The sequence below is a fragment of the Canis aureus genome, chromosome X, assembly GCF_053574225.1.
Source record: "Canis aureus isolate CA01 chromosome X, VMU_Caureus_v.1.0, whole genome shotgun sequence".
Classification (NCBI taxonomy): domain Eukaryota; kingdom Metazoa; phylum Chordata; class Mammalia; order Carnivora; family Canidae; genus Canis; species Canis aureus.
This window is the reverse complement of record NC_135649.1, coordinates 118,925,933-118,952,831: the sequence shown is the minus strand read 5'-3', so window position 1 is coordinate 118,952,831 and position 26,899 is coordinate 118,925,933. Positions and strand designations below refer to the sequence as shown.

Genomic DNA, 26,899 nt, shown 5'->3' with positions numbered 1-26,899 from the left:
GCAGGGTGAATCCACTAACAGATTCTGATGCCGGGGAAAGTCATTTAAAGTACAGAGAAAGAGTGTGGGCTCTGGAGATAGAGTCCTGCCATTTTGCCCACAAGCAGCCAATTTCAGGAAACCTGGACAAGCCTCATTCCATCTGAACCCAGCTTTCGAAACTGTAAAATGAGAAAAATCATAGCCACTTCTTGGGTTATTGTAAAAACTGAAAGGACATCTTTCAGAGCATACCAACACATCTATTCTTCCCATCACACATTCTCCAAGCCTCAATCACACTTTACTGAGTGGCCGATCTTGGCTCTGGAAGACACAGAAAAGAATGAGATCGCCCCACCCACCCTTCCAGGAGCTCCCAGGAGCCCGGGAGGCTGGAACCACAATCATTCATCTCAGGAAGACTCCCATCTATCTAAGGAGACAGACACGTAAACACCAAAGTAGATGAAAGTCCACATCGGAAACACACCACTTAACTCTGGGAGCAACTGGGACTCCATGGGTCATATAATCTGGAGGGAAAATGCGCCTCTGAGTGAACAGTGACCAAAAGAACAAAATAAACAACTCACTTTAATGTGAAACAAAAACTGTCAGGCATCTGCAAGGTTCAAGGGCTTTTCCAACGGACAAATGGTTCAAAAACACTGATTCATGGGGTACTTAGCTCAAGGGTCCTAGAGATTGCATGATGACACTCTCCAACAGTTGAAAGTCAAAATAATAATTAACTGAATAAAAACCTGGCTTTAAAAGAAGTGCACTGGGATCCCTGGGTGGCGCAGTAGTTTGGCGCCTGCCTTTGGCCCAGGGCGCGATCCTGGAGACCCGGGATCGAATCCCACATCGGGCTCCCTGCATGGAGCCTGCTTCTCCCTCTGCCTATGTCTCTGCCTCTCTCTCTCTCTCTGTGTGACTATCATGAATAAATAAATAAAATCTTTAAAAAAAATAAAAATAAAAAAATAAAAGATGTGCACTATGCTGGGGGGCCTGGGTGGCTCAGTTGGCTAAGCATCTGCCTTCAGCTCAGGTCAGGATCCCGGGGTCCTGGGATCGAGCTGCACATTGGGCTCCCTGCTCGGTGGTGTGTCTGCTTCTCTCTCTCCTCTGTCCCTCCCCTGCTTATGCTCTCACTCTCGCTCTCTCTCTCTCAAATAAATAAAATCTTTAAAAAAAAAAAAAAAAGATATGCACTGTGCTAAGTGAAATAAGCCAGGCTAAAAGGACAAAACCTATATGACTGCACTTACATGGAGGACCTAGTGTAGAATAGTTCATAGAGTCAGGAAGTAGGAGGGTGGCTGTCAAGGGCTGGGGGGAGACGGAGTGAGCAGTGGGACAGAGTTTCTGTCTGGGATGATGCGAATGTTGTGCAGATGGATGGGGAGGAGGCTCACACAACAGTGTGAACGTACTTCTACCACTGAAATGTGTACTTAAAGGTGATTAAAATGGTAACTATTTTTTTTTAAGTAAGCTCTATGCACAACATGAGCTCAAGCTCATGACTGTGAGATCAAGAATGGAGCCAGCCAGGCGCCCCTAAAAGAGGAACTTTTTAATATTCTGTATATTTTATCATGGCTAAAAGAAAAGATGAACAGCACGGTTATGCAGCTCTGCTAGCCACGGGGCACACGCACACGTAAACATGTACACTTCACACCTACGGTCACCTTTGCATCGGGGCAGGAGAACAGCAGGAAACACCTTGGTTTCATCTCACAGTGCACCCCGCTAACAGAAAACAAGCAGCCCTAAAAACTGGCCCAGCGGCATGCACCTCTGCTCAGGCTGAAGCAGTACGAAGGAAAGAACACAACACGAGCAAAGAGCCGACGCTTCCCTCCCCGTGGCGAGCTGTGGATATGATGCTTAAACTCACTCCCTTCCTCTGCCTTGTGCCCATGCCACCCTACGGTGTAAAGTGTTCCATTTGTCTTGTAGTCACGTCAAAGAAGCTTTTCTGGTCGATGAGCAGACTGCTGACAATGAGAGACTCTTTCCCTCAACATAAAAGGAACTTGTCTCTTAGACACAGTATCTCCTTTTAAAATAATGGCAATAAAAGTTTCTGGAACTCAGCTTGTCTGAATGAATTTTAGTTTGTGGTGAAATAAAATTAACTAATGGCTTGGGGCACAGACTAATGTCCATTAGGAGCAAAAAAAAAAAAAAAAAAAAGCTATAGTAACACAGTAAAATGGAAATTTCACTCAACCACATGTAGTAACGGTTGCCACTAATTAGCAAAATTATTCTAGATGTGATGCTACCGGCCCCCACCATGAGCTGCAATATTCTCAACTTAGTGGGTTAGACTCTTGCTATGCAAAACACAGTCCACAGACCAGCAAACCCAGAAACTTAGAAATACAAAACCTTGAGCCACACCCAGACCTGCTGAATATTAATCTACATTTGGACAAGATCTCCAGGGGATGCATTTTAAAGTTAAAAAAAAAAATCTGGTCTAAACGAGTGACCCCCAAAGCTGGGGTCTTGACACAAATGTCCATTGTACTATGTTGTATGACATGACACCAGTAATTTGTAGTCTCTCGTGGCAAAAACAGTCATTAAATGTCAAATAAATAAACCTGGCAGATCCTCGACTAGTCACCTAAAATGCAAATCTCACATGTATGCATCTTTATAAGATTTCTTGACTGGAAAAGAAAGTAGGGTAAGGAAGGAAAGATTCAGCCCAAGCCAGAGAACTGCCCAGTGGCATCCCTGGGATAATGCCAAGACAATAAGCAGAATAATGTAAAATAATTTAAAATTTAAACTGATAGAAAAAGGATTTTCAGCAGAGCATGATGCATATAGCTTTTGTTAAATAAACATGGCCCGAAATTTCACACATTAAAAAATTTACAGTATTTCATCCAATTGAGTTGCACTAAGCTCTCCTTTCTCAGAGTAGTTTCACAGCCATGAAAGTGCAACAGGGCACTGTTTTCCATTACAGCTAAATATGCAAGGACTCAGGTATGATGCTAAAATCACTTCTCCTACCTGTTCATTTTCATTTGAGATTCTGAAGATACAAATAAGTAAAAATTTATCCTATTACTGGCATTATGTGAGCAGATCTGAAAAATGTCTATTAAAACTAATATTTTATCATTCTAAGTGATTTTCCTACAAGGCAGACTACATGCTGATCCCAAATGTCCTGTCTAGAAGAGGATGGCCCATGACCAGAACTATATACAGTTCTCTGTCTCATTGATGTCACTCGGGGAACTGTGACTTGTGTGGCCAATGGGCTGTGAAGTGAGAAGTAGCAAGTGCCAGTGGGAGGAGAAGTTTTAAGAGCCATCCCAAGGGTCTTTTTTTCTTTAACCCCATCAAAATTAGCACAAATGCCAAGTCCTAGCCAGCAGGCCAAGCTACAGAATCTATTCCCTGTCTAGACAAGTCTACTCACCTAGTAATTTTATATGGAGCAATGAAAACCAGTATCAATACAAACTAGTATGATATGAAGAGGAATATTTATTTATAAGCCCTCCAGGGAATATAGCAAAATCCACTATTTGAGAAATTATCCAGCCTCTCAACATCCTGTCTTCTTCATTCTCTTCTCTTTATAGCCAAACTACCAAAAGCGGGGATCACCATAGCCTCAAATTTCTCCCTTCCCACATTTTTTTCAACTAGCATAAAGTCAGGATCCTGTCCTCCAGGCTCCCCTACACCCCCGTTTTCAAAGTTACCATGGACACTGGGGTCCATTTCACCGTCCCCACATCTGACTAGCCATGGGACTTTCAAAAGGCTATTCTCTACATCGTATCTGGCACAACAGCCAAAGGAAGTTAATATTTTCCCTTCCCTTCTCAGAAAGATGCTTTAAAAAGCAAATGGTATTAATTTATGTGAAGATGTCTGCAAACTGTAAATCTCAAGCAAATGAAAGATATTAACTTCATAACTGAAGATCAAGCCAAAGTTGCTATCAACACATTTCAGAGGGAATCTAAAAATAATAAAAATGTCAAATTACCACTCATGTAAGTCAAGGACGTGAGAGACTCATACTGATCACAGGGTTTTTCTGAGAGCACAGAATTTCAGAATTCTGATTCAGACTAGTAAATTTTTATCTAACCCACACCCCATCCCCTCATCCTACTGAACTCTCCGCAAGCATCGGGTCAGGCACATGGATGGTACATAATTAAAGCCTGACAAATGTAAAGTGAGCTAAGAAGGATAAACAAAGTACAATAAAGGGGGACACTGGTAATGAGGTTCCACGTGCAAACACACAGAAACAAAACCCTACAAGACGGACAATGACTGTGAAATGTAAACACAGCATCTTGTTAGCACACAGCAGAGAATGATGAATTGGTCCTAGGACTGAAGAAATATAAATAAAGGTCAGGAAAGGCTGCACAGAAGAGACATTCAATCTGACCAGTAACGGAAAAGACTCTCACAGCAGAAATCCACGAAATGGACACACCGGCTTCCAGCACCACGCATAAGGAACATGAAAGTCATAACTCTATCTTAACTGCAAATAAAAAGCCAAACAGACTTGAAAAAATGAGTCTTTTCAGATCCACAACACAAGGGAGAACACAGAAGGAAGTGTTCCTCCCAAGATGGGAGAGAAGGACAGATGCACACAGAGAATCGTGGCTTACCGAGAGCAGAACGCATCTCAGGAACCTGTCCTGGCATAAGAAAACCTGAAGTGTGATTGGCAAATTGCTGGAGGCCGATTATGAGGAATCTGGGAGTTAAAAACTTCAGGGGGACCCAGTGATAAGGAAGCCCCACGATGTTGTGAAATTTACCTGTAAGAACCCAACCAGATTATCAAGCAAATATTGGAGAAAGATCCTCGCAAGAGTTTGCCAGGCAAAGGGGAAAAAGAGCCACTTTGAAATATGCCAGATTGGCCTGTTCTTCTTGGCAGTGCCTGCCTTCTGGGAGCGCAGTTAAGCAGACCCTTCCCTGATGGAGTATTATCAGGGCCTACGTGATCCGGGAAAGCCAACTGGCTTTAGCCATTCTGTCAATGTAACGGAGGAGAACTTTTGAAGTTCACAGCCCAGAGCACAGGCTCAATAAAACACTAAGACCTAATCTGTCGAACACTTAAGCCTCCACACACACCTCCCCACCACGCTACTAAGAGCCAATTTACAGCAGTTCCTTTTTACCTGGTGGGTCGCATCCAGCTATCAAGAAAAAATTACCAGGCATACTGAAAGGCAAAAAACACTATCTGAAAGGAAAAGCAAGCATCAGAACAGGATATGGCAGGGATGCAGGAATTACCTGACCAAGAGTTTAAAACAACTATGATTCATAATGCTAAAGAGTCTAATGGAAAAAGCAGACAACATGAAAGAACATATAGATGTTCAGGAGAGAGATGAAAATCCCAAGAAAGAACCAAAAAGAAATCCTGCTAGAGATACAACAAAAACAACACACAAACAAAAGAAAACCCTGTTAACAGAGAGGAAGAACACCTTTGTGATGGACATGCTGGTCAATAAGGACACGGCTGAGGAAAAAATCATATCAGACACCAACCTATGGATCCAGGAAGCTCCGTGAACAACAGGCAGGACAAAACACTCTACACCTTGGCATCTCCCTCTCAAAGTACAGAAAATCAAAGATTTTTAAAAATCCTGAGAATACCGCGAGAGAAAAAAATACTTTACCTATATTGGAACAAAGATAAGAATTACAACCAACTTCTCCTCAGAAACTGTGCCAGCAAGGAGAGCAGATAAAAAGATTTAAACCTTTGAGGGCAAAAAACCCCACCAACTAGAATTCTGTACCTGTGAAATTCAGTTTTGAAAGATAAGGAGAAATCAAGGCTTTCTCACACAAATAGAAATTGAGGGACTGTGTTGCCAGTAGACCTACCTTGCAAGAAATGTCAAAAAGTTCTTTAGAGAGAAGAAAAATGATATAGGTCAAGAACTCAGATCTACATTACATAAAGAAGTTTAGAACATCAAAGAAGGAATACGTGAAGGTAAAATAAAATTTATTTTTCTTGTTCTTAATTGCTAAGTTTGTTCAATTTAATTTCAATAAGTTACTGTATTTCTGGGACGATGCATGCTTGAGCTACAGCAGAGGGGATGCAAAATGGTCTGAGAGATGAATGTCAAAGACTTTACAGAAAGATGGACACAAGGGAGGAGAAGGCACGAAGGGGGATTCTGAGGCTTTTAGCTCAAGTAATGGAGTGAATATTCACGTTTTTAATTAATACTGAGAATCCAGGGAGAGACAGAGGTTTGGTGAGGGCAAATAAGCAACTCAGACCCCATCAATGGAGCTCGTGAGCCACACTGTGTGCCCTGGATGCCAAAGACCAGACTCTCCACCATGCCACTCACCGTCTTTCACACCAACAGCAGAACTGTGCTCAAAGTAAGACACAGTAACTCCAAGAGTTTCTAGAGGACCATCAACCAGAAATGACCCATATGAATAGAAATACGGCAGCGGTTTATGTATATGTGGATGAAGGAAGAGCAAGAGGAACACAGCAGGGAACGAAGGGACACTTTGCTGGCCAAAATCAGACTTCTCACCCTACCTTCCAAATATCAGAGAGCAAATGCCACAGTCCCATTTCTGTTAGATTCTGGTAATTCAGGAAGAGATGCTTCAATTCTCTTCTTTAAGTGTCTTAATACTGGATTTATGCTATTATACATGCATCACTGACATTATCCTGCCAGCCAAGGAGACTGCAGGAAACTAGTAGTGCCTTAGTCTCGATCAAGACACAGCCTTTCAGCAGAATGACAGCCAACGTTATAACATCAGGGGATATCAGCACAGCCGCACACACGCATGGAGGTGTGATTTCTTTCTTCCAGATATTGCATCAGGATTGGGCAGGAAATGGTTTAGAAGCACCACAGAAAAGCTTCCCAGTGGATGCAATTTAACATTCCATCAGAATTCACTTTTCCTTATATATTCTCCATTACCACTGGGAAAACAAAAGTTCTAAGGAGTTTCGTTGCCTTTTTGTCTCAAAATGACAAAGAAACGAAATAGGGAAACATACACAGAGCGCATAGGACAAAGGTGGGGATGGGATCAGGAGGGGAGCATTCCGGAGCTTTAAAATACAGCAAAGAAGTGTCTGCCTTGAATTTGTCCTGGGTCTTGGAACGACTATCCTTGTTTAGAGAGACGGAGCAACAGGGCTCTTTGGTGATCAGAACACTTTTCGATGCTACTTCATGCAATACTTTCGAGTTGGCCACGATTTACAGTTGATTAGCCTGCATAGTTGAGTTGCTTTCTCAAAAGATCCTAGGAAGGGATTATTTCTGTGCCCAAAGAGCCCTAGAGAATAGGGAGGGCTGCTCGCGGCCGTAATGTGAATTCCCCGGACTCGGTACACTGTGCTCATTGAAGCAGATAAAGCAAAGTTAAAGAAGCATTTAGTTCTTCAGAATGCCAGCCTTAATCAGTATCTTTTTGTGGAAGGATTTAGGAGGAGGGGAGGGTTATCCTTAGTGCAGGCATTATTTCCTCATACAAAAAGGGAAAATGTGCATACAGTTGGATGTAAAAAGCCAAAGCTCACATGCCCCCCTCCCCTCCCCAAGGAAAAGTTGCTGAACACACACTCCCAAACGCGAAGGCATGAATCTTCACAGCTTAATAGTCCTGGAGCCATTGTGCACTTTCTCTTGGGAAACGCAGCTCATTGATCTGCAACCGCCCAAGTTCAACCTTTCAGCTGTGAGAACTGGGAGCTGTACGGGCATCAAAGCCCTACCTTCATCAGCAAGCAGAGCCCAAGACGAGCTGTGTCCCCAGGCGGCGCTGGGCAGCTCCCCTTTTACTCTCAACAATGCTGCCATCAAGGCACATGAGAAAAGTCTGCAAAAGGCTGAATCGGCCACATCTGCGGGCGGCCGAACTCTTAAAGTGATCTTTGCTTGCACAGTGCAAGGCCTGTCCTGGCCCCAGCCGCTTTCAGAGTTCTTCCGGTAAACGGTGTTCCTTCTGTGCAACTTGATGCAGAATTAGTCACTTGTAATCACTTGAAATGCATATTGTTTAATAAGGCAATGCCATGTAATCCCATTTTTCTAACCACCAGCAAATTTCTCCTGTTCGTCTCTGCCTTATCCCCAACCTGTCTTCCAAAGCGAAGAGATGCGTGGACGTGCACTGAGCTCTTGCCATCATGAAAATCACATCATGATCCCCACTATCACTTGACTGGAGTTTCCACTGTAGTTAAAGAAGCTGAAAACCCAGTTTATCAACATATATTTCTCTATGTTTAAAATTTTCAGTATGGACTCCCATAGCCTATGGCAGATTGAGAAAGCTCTGCATAGAAATCAACATAAAGAATTACTACTAATAATAATGGAAAGAAGACAGAAAGAAAGACATCTTTACAAAGTCCACACTTTAAGTCATTTTTTTCCTCCACACAAACAGAAAATGAACTCACCCACATTGGTAGCTATGCTCTGAAAAGAGCCAGTTGAGAGAAGTCCTTTCTTTATTGTGTAGTTTTAAAGACTATTCTTTGACCTCTGCTATTTATGACTTAAGATCTGTGAAGACAGGGCCAAAGCCCTTTGGTTCCAAAGGGTGCACACAAACAAAAGCTTTCCACCTTTGCTCCACTTACCTCATTTCCCATCAGAACACGTTTATGCTGCCCTCCCCCTGGGTTCATCATTTAAATTGCTTTTTCTTGTTCCTTTTGCCCAGTTACAGCCATTACCTAATTGACAAGTGGCAATCACTGCTCCTTTTCCAAGTATGATGCCATAATCATCACTGCCCAGTGGAAAGATTGTTGTTATGAATACAGGTGTCTTGTCACCTCATCTTGGCTAACTATGAAATGGTCCCAGAAACCAAAGGACTCATCAGGCATGTTTTGGCCTCAATATGGCAACCTTCTAGTTGTTGTTTAATGGGTTTATGAATTTTTCTATGGCTATTTTCACTCTTAAAGGCATTTAAAAACAATTGACCAAGATCCATAAGATACAGCCAAAACACAAATCTTAGGTGTGTGAGAAAACCAAGATGAAGGGAAAGAAAAACAGAGACAATAAACAAGTAGACAGAGTCAGGAAAATGCTAGTTTCCAAAATATATGTGATTAATTTCGGTACCCTTGTTAAAGATAGGGTATTTTATTTATCTTTTAGCTTTCTAACAGCCAACTCAAGGGGAAAACACTATTGGTTAAGGTACACAGTATCCACAAGAGGGGAAAAAAAAAAAACTCTACCAAACCCTACCAATTTCTAGGGAAAACATAATGAGTATTGATGATGCAAACACAATGAATGCTTTCTAAAGTTTCCTTCTAAGGAAGCCATAGAATAACAGACCAATGTCTGCGAGTTCCTCAGGGTAGTCCCAAAGGCTGGGGTCTCTGAGCCTCAGACTGGCTGAGCCTCAGAAACTGTCGGAGACAGTTTCTGAAAATACTACATAGGCTGCACTACAACAATATGCATTCAATAAAAACCATTCATTAAAGAACAGTTTTGAGATGGGAAAGTAGAAAGTTTAGTTCTATAATCAAGACATAGATTGCAGAGCATGTGGAAACTATGTATCCAGCAGGCATATGTAAAGATTGTTTCTCCCTGTCACCACCTGGTGACTTCCGGTGGCACGAGACTACAGCAAGTTTGATACGCTGCTCCTTGGCGAGTTTCAGGAGTAGAGCGGCTTTGTTAACATGTCACTGTCATTTCATAGCCAGCAGACTTTTGTTAGCTCAATATCCACTGTGAAAATTAAAGATCCTAACAAAGATGTTTGAGTAAAAAGGTAATGCAACCTCTGCGTAGACATGCATCGAAGGGAGTACTTGACAAAGATCTTCCTTACAAAAAAAATATTTTTCTCTTTCAACCCAGAAGAAAATAGAAGGTGTGCCTCAGTTCTATATATCATATAGTATGGCCACAATAATTTATTTCTAGGATGAAAAAGAACTTAAAACAAGTGTCCAGCTTAGTCATCACACACACACTTCGAATCACCCAAAGAACATCATGCTTTGAGCAATCAATCTTACAAGGGAGCACACTGACCTAAACTAGTTGCAAAATGAATATACCAAGGTAGTTGTAGTTGGGTGTCATTATTTATAAGGTGATGAAAGTTCTCCTGAATCAAATAAATAAAAGATAAGAACTTTTGAGAAAGGAAAATTAGTTTGCAAAAATTAGCCTATTTTTTTTTTCAGGCAAGTTAGATAGCAAGAGTGTATACTTGTTCACTAGTATAAACAGAGTTGAAACTGAAACCTAGATTTCAGGCACCTAGCCGGCACAGTTGGTAGAACACGAGACTCTTGATCTCAGGGTCGTGAGTTTGAGCCCCACGTGGAGTGTAGAGATTACAAAAAAATACACTTAAAAAAAATAAATAAAACCCAGATTTATTTTCTTGTAACGACTGTTCCCTTAAAAACATAAAGAAATCATGTTTCCAAGGCAAATGATGCACCAGCAACAAGTCACATTTTCTGAGAGGAAATCCTGTGTATAAGTAGGTAAAACAACTAGACTTGACCCTCCAGTCAAGGATTACCTATTGGATAGAGTCCAAATTATGAACATAGCTAAGCAAATGCTGACAGGCTAAATCCCATTGAGTGTTTGCCCCATCCCCTACCCCCCCCCCCCCGAGAATATTTTGACAAGGACCCTTCTTGGGGCAGGTAGGGCAACAAAGGACGATCATGTGTATGATGCCCGCAAACGTCTGCTTCCTGTCTAAAACCTGAGAGTCACCACTGTTGGTGCTTTCTGCAGGCCACCAGATCACACCCCAACATCTTCAAGCAATCGGCGCTCATCCATGCTCTCTGTGTCCTCTGATGAATACATTACAGCTCAACACATCTGTCAGACCATAATCACCATGTAATGCATCCTGACTGAGATGTTTTTCATATGTTCAAACAGATTCCCTTTCTAAAGCCAGCTTTCAGGAACCCTTCTTCAATTGTGAACCAAGTAAGAGATTTCGTTGGCATCTTCTTTCATCGGACAGGAGGAGAAATTAATAGAGAGTAGGCAAGGGTGCGAATAAGGACTTACACAGAGGTGGCTTTTTCCCTTCCACGGGTCTCTGCTTTGAAGTTTCCGGCAGGTGGAAGAGGCTTTCACACCCGTAAAAATTGATATGGAAAATCGGAAACACATTGGGCTATTAACATGTCACATGTTGGATTTAAATCTAAATAAGAACCTGTTCTTTTCCTTACACGTTGATTGTGCTCTGAGTCTAGCAGGAGGCTTTGCATGTTCTTTCAGGCTAGTTTCTAGGTTAAAAAAAAGCCTGGAATGTTCCAGCTACTGCAGGCTAATGATCACCCAAAAGCACGCTAATATGTTTGATAAAAGTTCCCAGCATGAGGGCAGAAAACACTTACCATAAGAATGACATGTGAGGAGAAGCAAATCGGTGACACCAGTTCAGGCTGCCTTCAATGCTGGAGGCGGCAATTAGAACTGGGAGCTCGCATTCCAGGAGGCTGGGGCAGACGGAAGGGGGCACAAATCTCTTAATTGTTTCAACCATTAACTCCTCGACCCACCTGCATTATCGCTACCAGGGACGCTGCTGGAAGCCTTCAGCCTTTCTCACACAGCTAAGCTCTGCTTCCTCACCATTTAAGAAATGGAGTTTTGACTCTGGATGCTTACTTACCCCATTTATAAGTTATTTTTGTTTGCTTCGTATTCTCTCACCTTTCTCTCTCTCTCTTTTTTTTCCATCTCTGCCTTTACATCAGAGGTGGCATCCCTGTGCATGTTCCCTCAGAGCAACACTGGACAGAGTACTTGACAATGAGGTTGCACAAGGAGCCCTAACCTAAACTTGTTGGTCAACTGATTCCTACCTGCATTTAGCCTGTGAAGTTCAATGACTCAAGTATCCCTTAAAAGGGGCTTCACATCTCTTGGTAAGCTCACCTTTGGGAACCTAAAATCATGCCATTTTCTGGCATAAGGTGGTAAGAGTGTCAGTCAAGTTTACATTCAACAATCCGTATTAACCGTGCTAATATCATGTCACAGGTACAGACTGCGTTTTCAAGAGAACACCAGCCCAACCTTCAAGCACCTACCAATTTCTTCTCATATGCATTCCATGTACATCGTAATTCTACCACTGGTTTAAGGAAATGGTAGAATGAGCCTCTCTTCTCTTCCCACATCATGACATCCTATTGATTCTCTCCTGAGAATTAATGTCATGGGGGCACCTGGGTGACTCAGTGCTTGAGCATCTGCCTTGGGCTCAGGGCATGATCTGGGGGTCCTGAGATGAGTCCCGCATCAGTCTCCCTGCAGGGAGCCTGCTTCTCCCTCTCTGTGTCTCTGCCTCTCTCTGTGTGTCTCTCATGAATAAATAAATAAAATCTTAAAAAAAAAAAAAGAAATAATGTCATGATTTTTACTCAAGTAAATAGCACTGGTACCACAATAAAGGGAACTCATCATACCACTTGGAAGTTTTCGATAAGAAGCTATCTGTTCCAGGGATACAAAGCTACACTTCTTTGACAATCACTGCCAATGGTGGCTTTGCGTATGAAATAGTGGGTAATTCCCAAGAGATACCAGTGTGTTAGGCAAGAGATGCTCAATATACATCAACTTTGTCTTTGAAGTTGATTGTATAAAGTCAGAGAAAACTATAGGACATCAGTATTACTATAGGCTTTAAATGTTGTAAACTATATAAAACACCTGAAATTTTCATCCACTGTTTATTAGAGTTGCAAAGTAAAGGATGTTCTTGGATATTCAGACACCGTGCATCTCCATGTGTGCCTGAGTTTCTCATTTTCCTCCTTAAGATATGTTTTCCTTGGGCTCTATGGATTCACCACATAAATGATGGAAAGCATCTAACACAAAACAAAAACCTTCAATGGCCACATTCCACTGTGTTTCAGAGGTTTGACCCTTATCCAATAAATTTCACAGATGTCAAATGAAGCCGTCCAGATGTTCAAATGGTCATACAAGCAAAACCAATATTCCTCACCTCTAAATTTGGCTCTGAATAAACCTGGAACATGATGAAGAATTTGGAGTTGGAGCCCTTGTAAGAAGTGAACTCCCACTGAGATGAAAGCAGCACGCTAAAGCACCAAGACAGGCCCTAAATTACTGCTTTTCAACACACGCTCTCAAAACCAAATGGGAAACACGGCAAGAGAGTGAGTTATAACACCCAAAAGGAGAAGGATGAGCACCATGCTTCCCACAGACAGGTGGGCTGTCACCCGGAGTGCCATACCTAGGTACAGAGCAACACAGCATAGTGTGAAAAGATGAATCTTTTATAAAGTAAATGCATGACCCTCGTGCAAACACAAACTGAACATGTGTCGATGATTAGATTTAAACCAGGAAATATTCCAAGGACCAATAATATGTCACATTTGGTTCGAAGGAGAATTCCAGGAAATATAACTATAAATATATTCACATACAACTAGACATGCTGGACCGGATTTACAGATAGATGCAAAATGGTCTATTCATGGGCGAGCATCAATTGCATTCCGCTGGTCACAATTCATTTGCATTTCCATGGACCAGAATCATCTGCATTATTATCAGCTTTCTTCCATTTGCAGACTAAGAAAATAGCTCAAAGACAAGGAACAATGGAGATAACCTGGAAGGGTCTAACAGAGGACATCCATTCTGAAGTCGTTTTTGTTTTGCTCATTTTGAAGTCCCTCACAATTTTTGCTGGCTCTAATAATCCCATTTTAACACTGAATTTTCAAAAACTATGATGTCTTTGACGTTTTCTTACTATTGTTTATCATGCACTCATTCAAAAATCCTCACACACCAACCAACAATGTTCCATAAATGATGTTAGAAACTGTCCATTTTTGTTTGAGTTTGAATACATCAAGATATGTCTTTGTGCTGAGAGAAGAAAGCATTTTATTGTTTTGTTTAAGTTTGGTTTTGCATACGTGAATGCAATGGCATAGAACAGATTGGCAAACTATCACAAATGGCCAAATGCAGCCTGGCACCTGTTTTTGTACAGCTGGTGAGCTAAGAATTGTTTTTACATTTTTAAATGGTTAGGAAAAAATAAAATTTCATGATATGTGAAAATGACATGAAATTCAAATTTCAGCGTCCATAAATAAAGTTTTATTGGAACACAGCCACACTCATTTGTTTATGTATTATCGATCACTGATTTCATGCGTACAATGGCAGAGGTGATAGTTGCCACAGAAACCTTAGGAGCTACAAAAGATGAAAATATTTACTATCTGGCCTTTTCTGCTGACCCCTGACATCAAGTATTAGACCCTAATTACAATGTGTGTGTGGAGAATGAGCTTCCCTACACCAAAAAGCCATTCTGCCCCATTCTGACACCACCTACCTGGAGATGGCATCGGATCCCACAGTTAAGTCCTGTAAGACTCTGGTCCTCCTACTGCCTCAGCTTGCCATCTGTGATTCTGACCACTGGCTAGAAATCAGAGATTCCCACAAGCCCCTCCTTGAGTTCAAGTCATTTCCTGGAGTGGCTCACAGAACTCAGAGAAACATGGTGATTACTACATCACCAGTAGGGGTTTAAGTCAGGAACAGCTAGATGGAAGAGATGCACAGGGCCAGGCCTGGGGCAAGAACATGGGGCTTCCACGTCCTCTCCAGGGCACCACTCTCCCAGCACCCCAATGTGTTCATCAACCTAGAAGCCCTCCAAAACCCTCCTTTTGCGTTTTTAAGGAGGCTTCATTACCTAGACGTGATCAAGTAAATCACTGGCCACTGAAGACTTAAGTCCTGCCCATCTCCCCTCCCTGGACATATGGGGGTGGAACCAGAAGTTCCAAAACTCTATGGCCATGTGGTTGGCTCCACTGGCAAACAGCCTTCATTCTCAGGGGCTTTCCAAATGTCACCTCATTAATATAACAAAAGACATCTTTACTGTGCTCTCCACTTAGGAAATGTCAAGGCTTTTAGGAGCTCTGTGCCAGAAATGGGAACAAAGACTAAATATGTATGTATTACAAATCACAGTATCATTGTACTGTGTTTAATAGAATGTCACACCTTGAGGGGTCCCTGGGTGGCTCAGCTGGTAAAGCATCTGCCTTCAGTTCAGGTCATGATCCTGTCTTGGAATCAAGCCAGAATCAGGCTCTCTGCTCAGCAAGGGGCCTGCTTTTCCATCTCCTTCCCCTTCTCCTTCTGCCATTCCCCCTGCCTATGCTCTCTGGCTTTTTCTCTCTGTGTCAAATAAATAAGTAAAACCTTTAAAAAAAAAAAAAAAAAAAGGAATGTTGCATTTAAAAAAAAAAAAAAGAAGCCATTAAGAAAAAAAGATATTCTCAAGGCGACTGGGTGGCTCAGTTGGTTAGACATCTACATTTGGCTCAGGTCAAGATCCCAGGGTCCTGGGATGGAGCCCCACATTGGGCTCTCTGCTCAGTGGGGAGCCTGCTTCTTTCTCTCCCTCTGCACCCCCCTACTCCTGTTCACAATCACTCTCTCAAATAAATGAATTAATGAATGAATGAATAAATATATAAATAAATAAAATCTTTAACATGAAATGAAAGAAAAAAAGATATTCTCGACATGATAGAATGGTTCATAATGAGACAAAATACCAGGGTGTCCTGCCCACCAATTCAAGCCCCCTGGCAAATGCTTCAAAATCATCCCTGGTCTTCAGAGAAATCATGCCAAATGGAAAATAGGTTCTGGGATTAAGGCCTTCCACTGAAGTGGAGTTCGCCTTTGGCAGGATACATCTGTGTGCTAGGAGCAGATTCCCTATCTGCATTATGAAAGAATTACCGTGGAATATTCCTAAAATCCTGGATTCAGAATTCTTCTGTCCATCCTTCCTACAGTGATCCCAGTGGTGTGCATCATTCACCTTCCCTCACCTCCATCCATCTAACTCTGACCACAGTCTAAAATCTAGAAGTCAGGGGATCACTCAAATAGTTCTGTCCTTTGTACTCAAATATTTCCATTCAGGTGAGTCCTGAGTTAGGGGGTGTAAAACCTCAGAGGAACAAGCAGAATCTGAAAGGAACATGCTCACTTACATAATAACCAGTTAATGCATGAATTCAGAGGAAAATCCAGGTGGTAGAAAGAGGGGAGAGCTATAATTGGGAAAGAATTATGGGATCAGCAAAGAGCAGAGAAAGGATGGATTCTAAAAACGTACAAATAGCCTCGCCGGTGAAAGAAGGAAAAGGTGCGTTATGTGCCTGTCAACACAATACTGGGGACTCTTAAGGGATCCTGTGCCAATTTTTTAAAAGGAATGAAGATTTTTAAAGGAGGATTTGCTCAGCAAGCCAAAAAGGTAAAAAGTAAGAGTAAAGACCAAATGTGCTGTTATATTACTTAATCACGAGGGCCTGGGACATAGGACATGCTCAATGAGTATTTGTTGCAACTGAAATAATTAAGCTCTATTAGAACAAGTAAATGAAATGTATTTCAAAAAAATTAAAAATAAAAAGAAATGTATTTCAAGAAAATATTACAATAAAAACATAAATGAAAGTCCTGAACAGCCATCCCATTACAGTCTATGGGAAAAAAATTAGGAAATTCACATATTTGGTATAGAAAAATGTGTTATTTAAGAGACAGATTAATTAAAAGAAGTTCTTATGTACATTGTCAAAAATGAATTTTTTATTAGGACATTTTATTAGGTTTTTATAGCACCAAAGTAGTATTTATCCCAAAACGTATTTAAGATTGCTTGGATGAAAACATTAAGATAAAAATTGATTATAAAGATTATTTAGGTAGAATATAAAAATGTTTTTCTTCTCTTTTATGCCAATGGCATATGTTTATGGTCTTAATTAGAAACATATGATATTATTTTTTGTTTAGATTTCATTTAAATTCAAGTTATTTAACATATAGTGTATTATTATTTCCAGGGGGAGAATTTAGTGATTTGTCAGTTGCATATAATACCCAGTGCTCATTTCATCACCTGCCATCCTTAATGCCTATCTCCTAGTTACCCCATTCTCATCCCCCTCCCCTCCAGCGACCCTCCATTTATTTCCTAGAGTTAAGATTCTCTTATGGTTTGTCTACCAGGTGATCTTATTATCTAGTTACTACTAAAAGTGAAGTTCTGAAAGTAAGTTATTCTAAAAGGTGTCATTTTTGGTAGATTTGATATATTTAGAAGGTTTGCCCAAAATTGTCCTAGCCTGACACTGAGCTCAGACGTCAATTTTGCAAACTATTTTGGAATGCCCAATAGCAAATCATGTTCCCCTGAGCTATTTGTCCCTCTCAAAGTGAACAATCACCCAAATGGAGGAATTTCTAAGGAATTCTTTTTTCTAGGCTTTTGTCATGTATCCCTGAATGGAGCTGAATCCGCTGAGTGGGTCATCTTTAGACAGGATCTTGTTACCTTAGCATTGGACAATGAAGATGTAAAAGGAAGAAGAAGGTAGGATTCTTACCCTAGAGTTGGGCCACAATGTTTCCAGGAAGCTACACATTTCACAGTAGCCATGAGAATGGTTCGGAAAAAAACCCAAAGCACCAGGGCAATCAACTGCTGCCCTGAGCAAAGGATCTCTTGTAATATTTTTATGGTTCTCTAAGACTTCAAATGTGTGGGGTATATAATGGGAAAACCACTGGCTTCTGATTGCATCACAACTGGCTTCTGATTCCATCACAACTCAGTTCAAATTCCATCTCTGGTAGTTGCTAGTACTTAGTAGCCGAGTGACACTGTACCAAGATCATCGAACATTCCTAAGTAAGTATCTGTGAAAAAGAGATAATCATGCCAATTACAAAATCAAGACTAGGTTCACTAACATACAAGTCCATCTTCATAGAACAACAACAAAATATAAAAACAAAAACAAAAAAACCAATGACTTTAACATAGGAAGTTATCTGTCTTTCATGTGCAAATAATTTTAGAAGTCCAGGACTTGTAATGGCAGCTCCACGGTATCAAAGACCCAGATGGCTTCTAAATATCTTATTGGTTATTCTCAGACTTGCCTCCACCTTTAAGGCTAAACTCATGGACCAAGACAGCTGCTGGAGCCCCTGCATCCTATGCAGCAGAGGACAGAAAAGTGGAAGAGCCAATGAGTACATTTTCTAGCTAACTCACTTCCCTTTAGAGAGGCATTTCAAAAGTCCTTCACAATCATTCCAAGTATATTTAATGGGCTAGAAATAAATTAGATGGCCATATTTAGCAGCAAAAAAGCTTTGGGAAAGAGCTTTGCTCTTTGCTGCAAATTATGCAGATGCTTAATTCTAGGTGGTAATACGCTCAGGTGAGGAACCAGGTTTTGATTAGTAGAAAAGAAACTGGATTAGGAGGCAAAGAGCATCACTCACCTACTTTATATGCAGAGAATTAGAATTCATATAGGTACCAAGCCCCTGACAGCGCTCCACACATACCACATGCCCAGGAAATCATACATTTATTTTCTGTCATGTAAGGAAGTAAAACTGCTTAGAATAGAACTGTGGGTTTTTTTAATTTTTTAATTTTTATTATTATTATTTTTAGTGAAGATAGAACAGTGTTTCTAATTTATTTTATAACACCTAAATTGTATGGACCAGGGTTCTCATCCTTAGCATGATGAACACTTGACCAGATAACTCCTGCTGTGCAGGGCTGTCCTGTGCATTGTAGATTGTTTATCAGCATCCCTGACCTCTACCCATCTGATGTCTGTGGCTTTCTATCACCAGCTGTGACAACCAAAAATGTCTCCAGCCATTGCTAAATGTCTCCTTGGGAGCAAACTCACCCCACGTTGAGAACCACTGCCTAAATCTACAAAGACACTAAGTCACTACTCTATATGATCTAGGAGTTGAGTGGTGCTAAAGACTTTTGTGTTTGTAGTGCTGATTTCATTATGGAGAACAGAATATAGGACAAAGGTGCAGATTTTCTGAACGAATAATAAATAATCTTGCAAAGTTACACAGATACAAAATGGATTATATATGACTTTTTTCATAAAGATAATGCAGTAAAGATGTGCTCCAGGGGCATGAATAAAATGTAATATATAGATTTCATTTATTCATTTCTTCATTCATCACAAATATATGTTGAGCAACTAGTAGGTGTCAAACAGCATTCTAAGCTATGACAGTAAAGGACTCCACAGTGAACAAAGAAGACAGAGTCGATGCCCACAAAGAGTTTACTTTCTGGTAAAGGAGACAGAGTCTGAAAGAATAAAGCAATGGCTCTCCAAATGTTACATCATGGTGTAAATGAAGCGTGTAAAGCAGGGAGGGAGTGATCTGAGAAAGCAAGGCTGAGAAGGTGCACATGTGCTGAGATGTAATGAGAGCAGGTGGTGAACTGGGTGTCTGAGGAAGGAGAGCTCTGGGTGCAGAGAACAGCCTCAAAGGGATAAAATTAGGAGGATGTCAAGTTGGAGAGAAAGGTGGAGACATAGGGCCAATGTTTTGGTCTGAACAAGATGGAAAGATATTAAATGGCGTAAGGTAGCAGTATGACTCAACTTATAAGTTTAGAGGGTCTTTCCCAGAGCCCTGGGGAGACTACACTATTTGAAGCAAAAGCAGCAACTGGGAGACACGACATGATGCTCATGGATGGTCCAGACAAGAGATGATGGCACACTGGACAAGGAGCAGGTGGGAGGGCAGTTAGATCGGAGGAAGAGATCATATTTGTAGATGGTAACCAGAAATGATGAGTGTGTGTGGTTTCCATAAAATTATGCGATCCTTATCTTTTCAAATATATTCAGGAAGTTATATCATCATTACTTCCAGGTCTTATTTTGTACTCACCTATCTCAATATTTTTTCAAAGCGGGTTTTCAAGTTGTTCACCTCTGAGCAACACAATGCAGAAGGTAGTGTTCCAAACTTTGGCACCCTACTACCCCTCTGCTGAGTGATTCCAGGACTGTTACCAAATACTTATGTGCCTGAATGTCCCTATCTGTAAAATGGAGTTTCTATCACTCACGTTTCACCTCATTAACCTAAAGATTAAGACCAAAAAACTTATATAGGCTCTACAAATCTCAAAAGAAATGCAAAGTATAATTATCTGCAAATGTATCCAGTGGTGATGACACCCAAAGGATATAAACTTTGATTAACATGTAAGATTCATTCCCCAAGATTCAGACTCAAGACAACCCTTTAACTTATGTCAGCTTTGTACTATATTCCAAAGTTTCTGTTGGCGTTAGCTGAGACTTATTAACGCATTCTTGCTTTTAGGCAAAAGGAATTATTTCTTTTCTTGTGAAATTCAGTCTCTCATGTCAGCCTTGATCATTCAATAAGAAGATATGGTTTAACAATCTGCAGGCCCAGTAGGGGGTGGGGTGGGTTCTTTAATTAGGATACTGAAAAACATAGTTCAAATGAAACTTTTCTATGCAAAGTTCTTTTAAATGGATAAAAAAGAATTAATTTCTTAATGGAATAAGGAGAAAAGGGTTACTTAAATAAGAGATAATACTGGTAATTCACATAATACTCAACTAATATAAAACTGCACAGAAACACTACTTAGGAAATTTCATCAGCCTCATGGCATTCTCTCTTTCTCTCCTTTCCTCTCTGTATGTGTGTGTGTGTGTGTGTGTGTATGTGTGTATACACACACACTTTCCTTTAATGGTGACATAAACAAGTTCTTCAACATTCTAGCTGAAGAACAATTAGTATAATAGATCCTAGGAAATGTCTTATCAAAACAAATGTTTATGTTATTACATAAAAAGAGTAAAAGTACCATAAACCTGACATTTCATTCTGCTCAAGATTTAATTAGCAAGTCAGAGCTAAGCAAAGCTTACTTTCACCAAATTATTTCACATTTACCTAAGAACTCTGTTCTATTTTTACTAATATGCATGTGTACTAGATGACATAATGCATGCATGCATATTGGAATGGATCATTATAATAAAGTTTTTGGTTTAGAAATGTTATTCTAAAATCATTTACTGTGAAATAATGTTTGAAAGACCTCTCAAAATAATAATGTTCTCCATAAATATGCTATTTCAGTATTATGTGTTGCTCAGATAAAGTTTTAGTTATAAAATAAAGGACTGTTTCAATTTTAGGTCTAACAGCAATGTTGATGAAATAAATCTCATGAAATATTATTATGATCCCAAAGTTGCCAATATTTTTAGCCAATGGTAAACTTTATTCATTTATATATTACATGTTACAAATATATATATACATATATATATGGATATATATATAAATATAAGGATATATATATATAAAAGGATATACATACCCTTTTTTAAAAAATTGCAATGCTTTAGGGTTGAGGTAAAATGTATGCTATCAAATGTATCAATGAATATAAAGACACCTTTTGAGTGTGTGTACACAGCAAGTACCACCTAAAAATGGGAAACAGACCTTATAATTTAAAGAGTCAAATTATTTAACCAGTAATTCTGGAAGTTCTACAAGCAATTCCAATTTGCATGTGGATGACTGGGCGCATTTTCTGCAAATATTCACCAGTTCTGCAACATTAGCTGAGTGTCCTACAAATTAAGTCCATTTTGACACCATGTACCTTGCAACACTGTCAGATCCCATGGCTAAAGGGCTGGGCCTACAAGCTTGTCCCCACCCCGCTCCCATGCCCCCCTCCCCATTTCAAGGCCAATCACAAGTCCCGGTTGTTGCCCATGCTTCTGCAACAACCCATGCTTCTGCGACAACCCATGTTTCTACAGGACCTGCTGTAGATGGGTGGATCCAATCGACCCCCTCGTTAGCTTCCATTCATTCACTAGGGTGGCTCACCAGAACACATGAGCAACAGTTTACTTACTAAATCAGTTTAGACAGGTTTATTATAAAATGATGTTAGCTCAGGAACAGGTATGGGAAGAGATGCTCAGGACCAGGCAGGGGGACATGGCGAGGAGTTTCCAGGGACACCATCTGTCCCCGAATCTACCTCTGCATGTGTTTAACACCCTGGAAGCTCTCTGAACCACCTCCTTTTCTGTTTTGTTTTAAATGGAGGTTTCATTAACTGAGCATAATTGATTAAATCATTGGCCGTTGGTGATTGATTCAACCTCCAGCCCTCTCCTCTCCGTGGAAATCAGGGGGTGGGCCTGAAAGTAACCAGAATGTGTTTTCTCCTAAAATGTTTTTGGATTAAAAAAATTACAGGGATCCCTGGGTGGCGCAGCGGTTTGGCGCCTGCCTTTGGCCCAGGGCGCGATCCTGGAGACCCGGGATCGAATCCCACGTCGGGCTCCCGGTGCATGGAGCCTGCTTCTCCCTCTGCCTGTGTCTCTGCCTCATTCTCTCTCTCTCTCTCTCTGTGACTATCACAAATAAATAAAAAATTAAAAAAATATATTAAAAAAATTACAGAGACAGAAATAAGATGGGATAGAGAAAAACTGATATATGTATCTTGATTACGGTGGTGGCTACACTAATTGAATCTACATGTGATGAAATGTCCTAGAATGATGTACATACATTGTACTAATGTCAATTTTCTGCTTTTGACATTGTATTACAAACATGTAAAGTGTAACTGTCGGTGGAAACTGGATGAAGAACACATGTAATTCCTCTGCAGTCTTTGAAACTTCCTGTGACTCTATAATTATTCCAAAATTAAGTTTTTAAAAATACTGACACAGTTGTAGGGAACATACCTTAGAACATTGCTTGTGATTCTGGCACCAAACCAGGGAACCATTGTTCTGCAAAAAGAAAAAAAGAAATATTGGTTCATTAAATAATTTTCTAACTGATAACTACATACTGTGAATGTCATTTTTCAATATCATCATTAACAAAAGACCAATTTTGCAATCCTGATGTTCTCTTCCCAAAATAGAAAATGTGTTTCTAATGTATGTCCAATTTTGCCCTTGACTTCATGACAGACACAAAGACATATAAAATAATAAAGATTTCAAGCTGTCTAAAAGGAAAAGTGTCCTCTCCCAGTGTGCTGAGCTATGAAATACAGCAGGAAAATGAACACTAGACATTTCTCCTGTAGTAAGCAGTTTTGATAAATTTACAAGTCAGAGGCTTTTCATCTCGACCAGTTCACAGGAATAAGGGTTTGAGCTTGCAGGTCAGATCTGAGAAGGCTCTCTTTCCCTGTTACTACTGGATGTGTAACTGTGGACAAGGGACTTAACTATCCTTATACCTTAGAATTTATCCATCTTGTAAAACAGAACAATATCTCATGCATGAGGTCAGTGGCATAAGGAAATAATACACATACATCATTTAGCATGGCCTGATATTCTCTCAGTATGGAACAAACATCACAACTATGGTTTATTGTGTCTAACATTAGCACTTCTGCTTGGAAACCTCTCATTCCACATGACTAACATCTTGGTCACGACTTCTCCTTTGGCTGGGATATATTACATCATAGTGCGCTAGGCTGGGGTGGTTGGTAGATATAGTAAAAGCCATCAACCCACAATTTAGATGCCATGGCCTCCAGTTCTTTGAAGTGCACAGTTCAGTATGATATAAAGTAATGTGTTGAGATGCCTGGGCAGCTCAGTGGAATGTCTGCCTTCAGCTCAGGTCATGATCCCGGAGTCCTGGGATCGAGTCCTTCATCGGACTGTGGGCACACAGGGAGTCTGCTTCTCCCTCTGCCTGTGTCCCTGCCTCTCTCAGTGTCTCTCATGAATAAATAAATAAATTTTTTAAAATATATAAATAAATAACCCGTCTCCTCTGTCTGAAACTCTCAACTTTGCATTTTGAGAACATCATATTCTATCCATAGAATGAGTGTTATCTGTTCAGAGAAAATTAAACCAATACATCTTTAAAAAATATTTTTATAACAAATTCACTGAGATATAATCCATATACATGAAGTGCATTCATTTAAAGTGTACACACCGGGCAGCCGCGGTGGCTCAGTGGTTTAGCGCCGCCTTCAGCCTAGGGCGTCATCCTGGAGACCCAGGATTGAGTCCCACATCAGGCTCCCTGCATGGAGCCTGCTTCTCCCTCTGCCTCTGTCTCTGCCTCTCTCTCTCTCTCTCTCCCTCCCCCCGGGTCTCTCATGAATAAATAAATAATTTTTTTAAAAAAATTTAAAAAATAAAGTATACACACCAATGGTTTGTACTAAGAAGTATATTCTAAATACTAAGAAGTATATTCACAAGGCTGTGCAAACATCACCACTATCTAATTTCTGCACATCTTCAACAACCCAGAAAGAAACTTGTCTTCATTAGCAGCCACTCTGCCACTCCCTCCCTCAAGCCCCTGGCAACCACTGATCTACTTTCCTTCTCTGTAGATTGACTGATTCTGGAAATTCCATGTAAATGGAATTGTATAATATGTGGTCTTTTGTGTCTGGATTCTTCCACATGGCATCATGTTTCACATTTTGTTAAATGGTATAGTGTTTTGCTCTGCCTATATTGCATTGAAAATCAATACTTGGGATCCCTGGGTGGCGCAGCGGTTTAGCGCCTGCCTCTGGCCCAGGGCGGGATCCTGGAGACCCAGGATCGAATCCCATGTCGGGCTCCCGGTGCATGGAGCCTGCTTCTCCCTCTGCCTGTGTCTCTGCCTCTCTCTCTCTCTCTGTGTGACTATCATAAATAAATAAAAAATAAAAAATAAATAAAAAAAAAGAAAATCAATACTTGATTTCAATATCAATACTTCTTTTTTGTCTGGTTTCCTTCTATGGACATATCACAATTTTTTGTATTCTGCTTCCAATAATCTGTCTCAATACACCCCACTTTCAATAACATATCTTCATAATATAAGATTCCCAATGAACCAATCTCAACTGTATAGGAGCAGAAAGCTTCATCCTACTGGCTCAGTAGGACTAACAGGCCGCAGCCCCATGTTAAAAGCTTTAGCTATTAAATCTATCACACGGCCCTAACTCTCCATTGCAGCCTTACATCCCCCAAATCACAACCCATACCTACAGTTTCAGCAAATCTGGTTATCAACCTGACCATCCCCCTACTGACCTCTGCACATCCTCAGTAGACCCTCTCCTCTCTCACTACATCTCAATGTTCATTGGCCACACAAGCAGGACTGAAGCTTGTGAAGGACATGAGCAGCCTGGGATGAGATTAAGCACGATTTGGGGCAGGGTTTATTTATCTTAGGGAAATAATTAGACTGGGTATAGGTCAAAACTGGACAAATAGTGGCCATGGTTTAAGTACCAGGAATGAAGTGTTAGTAGAAATGCTGCGAGAAAGAAAGCATTATGTGCAGATTGAGAATCATCAAAGGATTAGTTTAGTGATAAACTAAAAGTTCACAGGGGGGTCATGCAGACTCAGAGATGATCATACATAAACTGGATGATGACCGCAAAAAGCAAAGGAGAATCACATTACGGAAAAGCTGAGAGCAGCATCTGGGGCAGCTCTGGAGAACTTCCTACATGAGGACCACCTCAACATCTCGCTGGGGAGGTTCCCCTCCTCCTTGCCCCATGCAGGGAGGACTCCTGCTGGAACTTGCAAGAACCACGCCTGTCAGAGCACATCCTGGCCCCAACCTCAGTGTTCCATGGTCCTTCCCCAGTGAGCAGTGACGGTCCTTCCAAAGGGACTCAGGGCTGAAATGAATAAACTTGGATCTTGGAGCCTGGGCCAAGGCCAGTTTCCGAACTCACACAACCTATTTACCAGGGTTATGGTCTAAGGACCTTCACCCTCCTTGCATCAGGTCAGAAGGTCCTGCTCCTTGTGCTGGGGACCCTGATACCACCCGGCTTCTATCTCAGTCCCTCCCAAGTCAAGTTTTCCTGGACACATAGGCAGGACCCGTGGAGGATACAGGGTGCCCTAACTGCCTCTGTATTTGCTGCAGTGCTCAAGACAGAGATCCGAAGGCAAGAGAGGATGGGGTACATTTCCTTATTTTTTTTTTAAGATTTTATTTATTCATGAGAGACACACAGAGAGAGACAGAGACATAGGCAGAGGGAGAAGCAGGGTCCTCACCTGGAGCCTGATACAGGACTCGATTCCCTGACCCGAGGATCATGCCCTGAGCTGAAGGCAGATGCTCAACCACCAAGCCACCCAGGCATCCTGGGATACATTTATTTAAGTCAGCTCCTCAGCTAGAGTATGGTCTAGGAGACTGGGCTTCTTTTTCCTCATTGTTTAAGTGCATCACACTAGTGAATGGACTAGCTCCCATCAGAGGCAGCCTACGGTAGCAAAGCAGATATGGCAATTGCTGCCTGCCACATAGTAAGTGGCTGATAAAGTATTACTGATGAGTTGATACCCCTTTGACATGATTATTATCAATCAATATTATTATATGGTATTGGCCGCATCTACACTGCCGCACTTGCTTTGGTGTCTGTCACATTAAGCCCACGCACACATCCCACGTGAGGACATAAACTTCATTTACTCATTTTACAGTTAAGGAACTGAGACTCATAGAAGGCAAGTAAGATATCTATAGCCATGAAGCAAACAGTTAAACATAGTTGTGACACCACAATGAGTAAAGGTTCTGTTAAACAAGGATGAGCTTTACAGTGTTTTGTTTTTTGTTTTTTTTGTTTGTTTGTTTGTTTTGTTTTTTGTTTTTTGCAAGAATCTCCAGAGTTAGGATCTCAGAAGAAGGAGTTAAGAATTGCTTAGGATGGTCCTGAGACTCATAAGTTCAGGAAGCAGTAGATCAGATTGATGGGTTGGAGCAGAGAACAGGAAATGAGGGTGGGTAAATAGATAGAAAGCAGATTATAG

The 26,899-nt window shown here is 40.9% G+C and overlaps 1 protein-coding gene across 2 annotated transcripts in view; it reads right to left on the bottom strand.

Moving 5' to 3' along the window:
- Positions 1–26,899, bottom strand: part of ANOS1 (anosmin 1) — a 187,382-nt gene that overhangs the window by 128,211 nt on the left and 32,272 nt on the right. For both annotated transcript variants that reach the window (XM_077888262.1, XM_077888263.1), the window contains exon 2: positions 22,802–22,849. In XM_077888262.1, the coding sequence (XP_077744388.1) occupies positions 22,802–22,849 (48 nt within the window). The remainder of the gene's footprint in view (positions 1–22,801; positions 22,850–26,899) is intronic.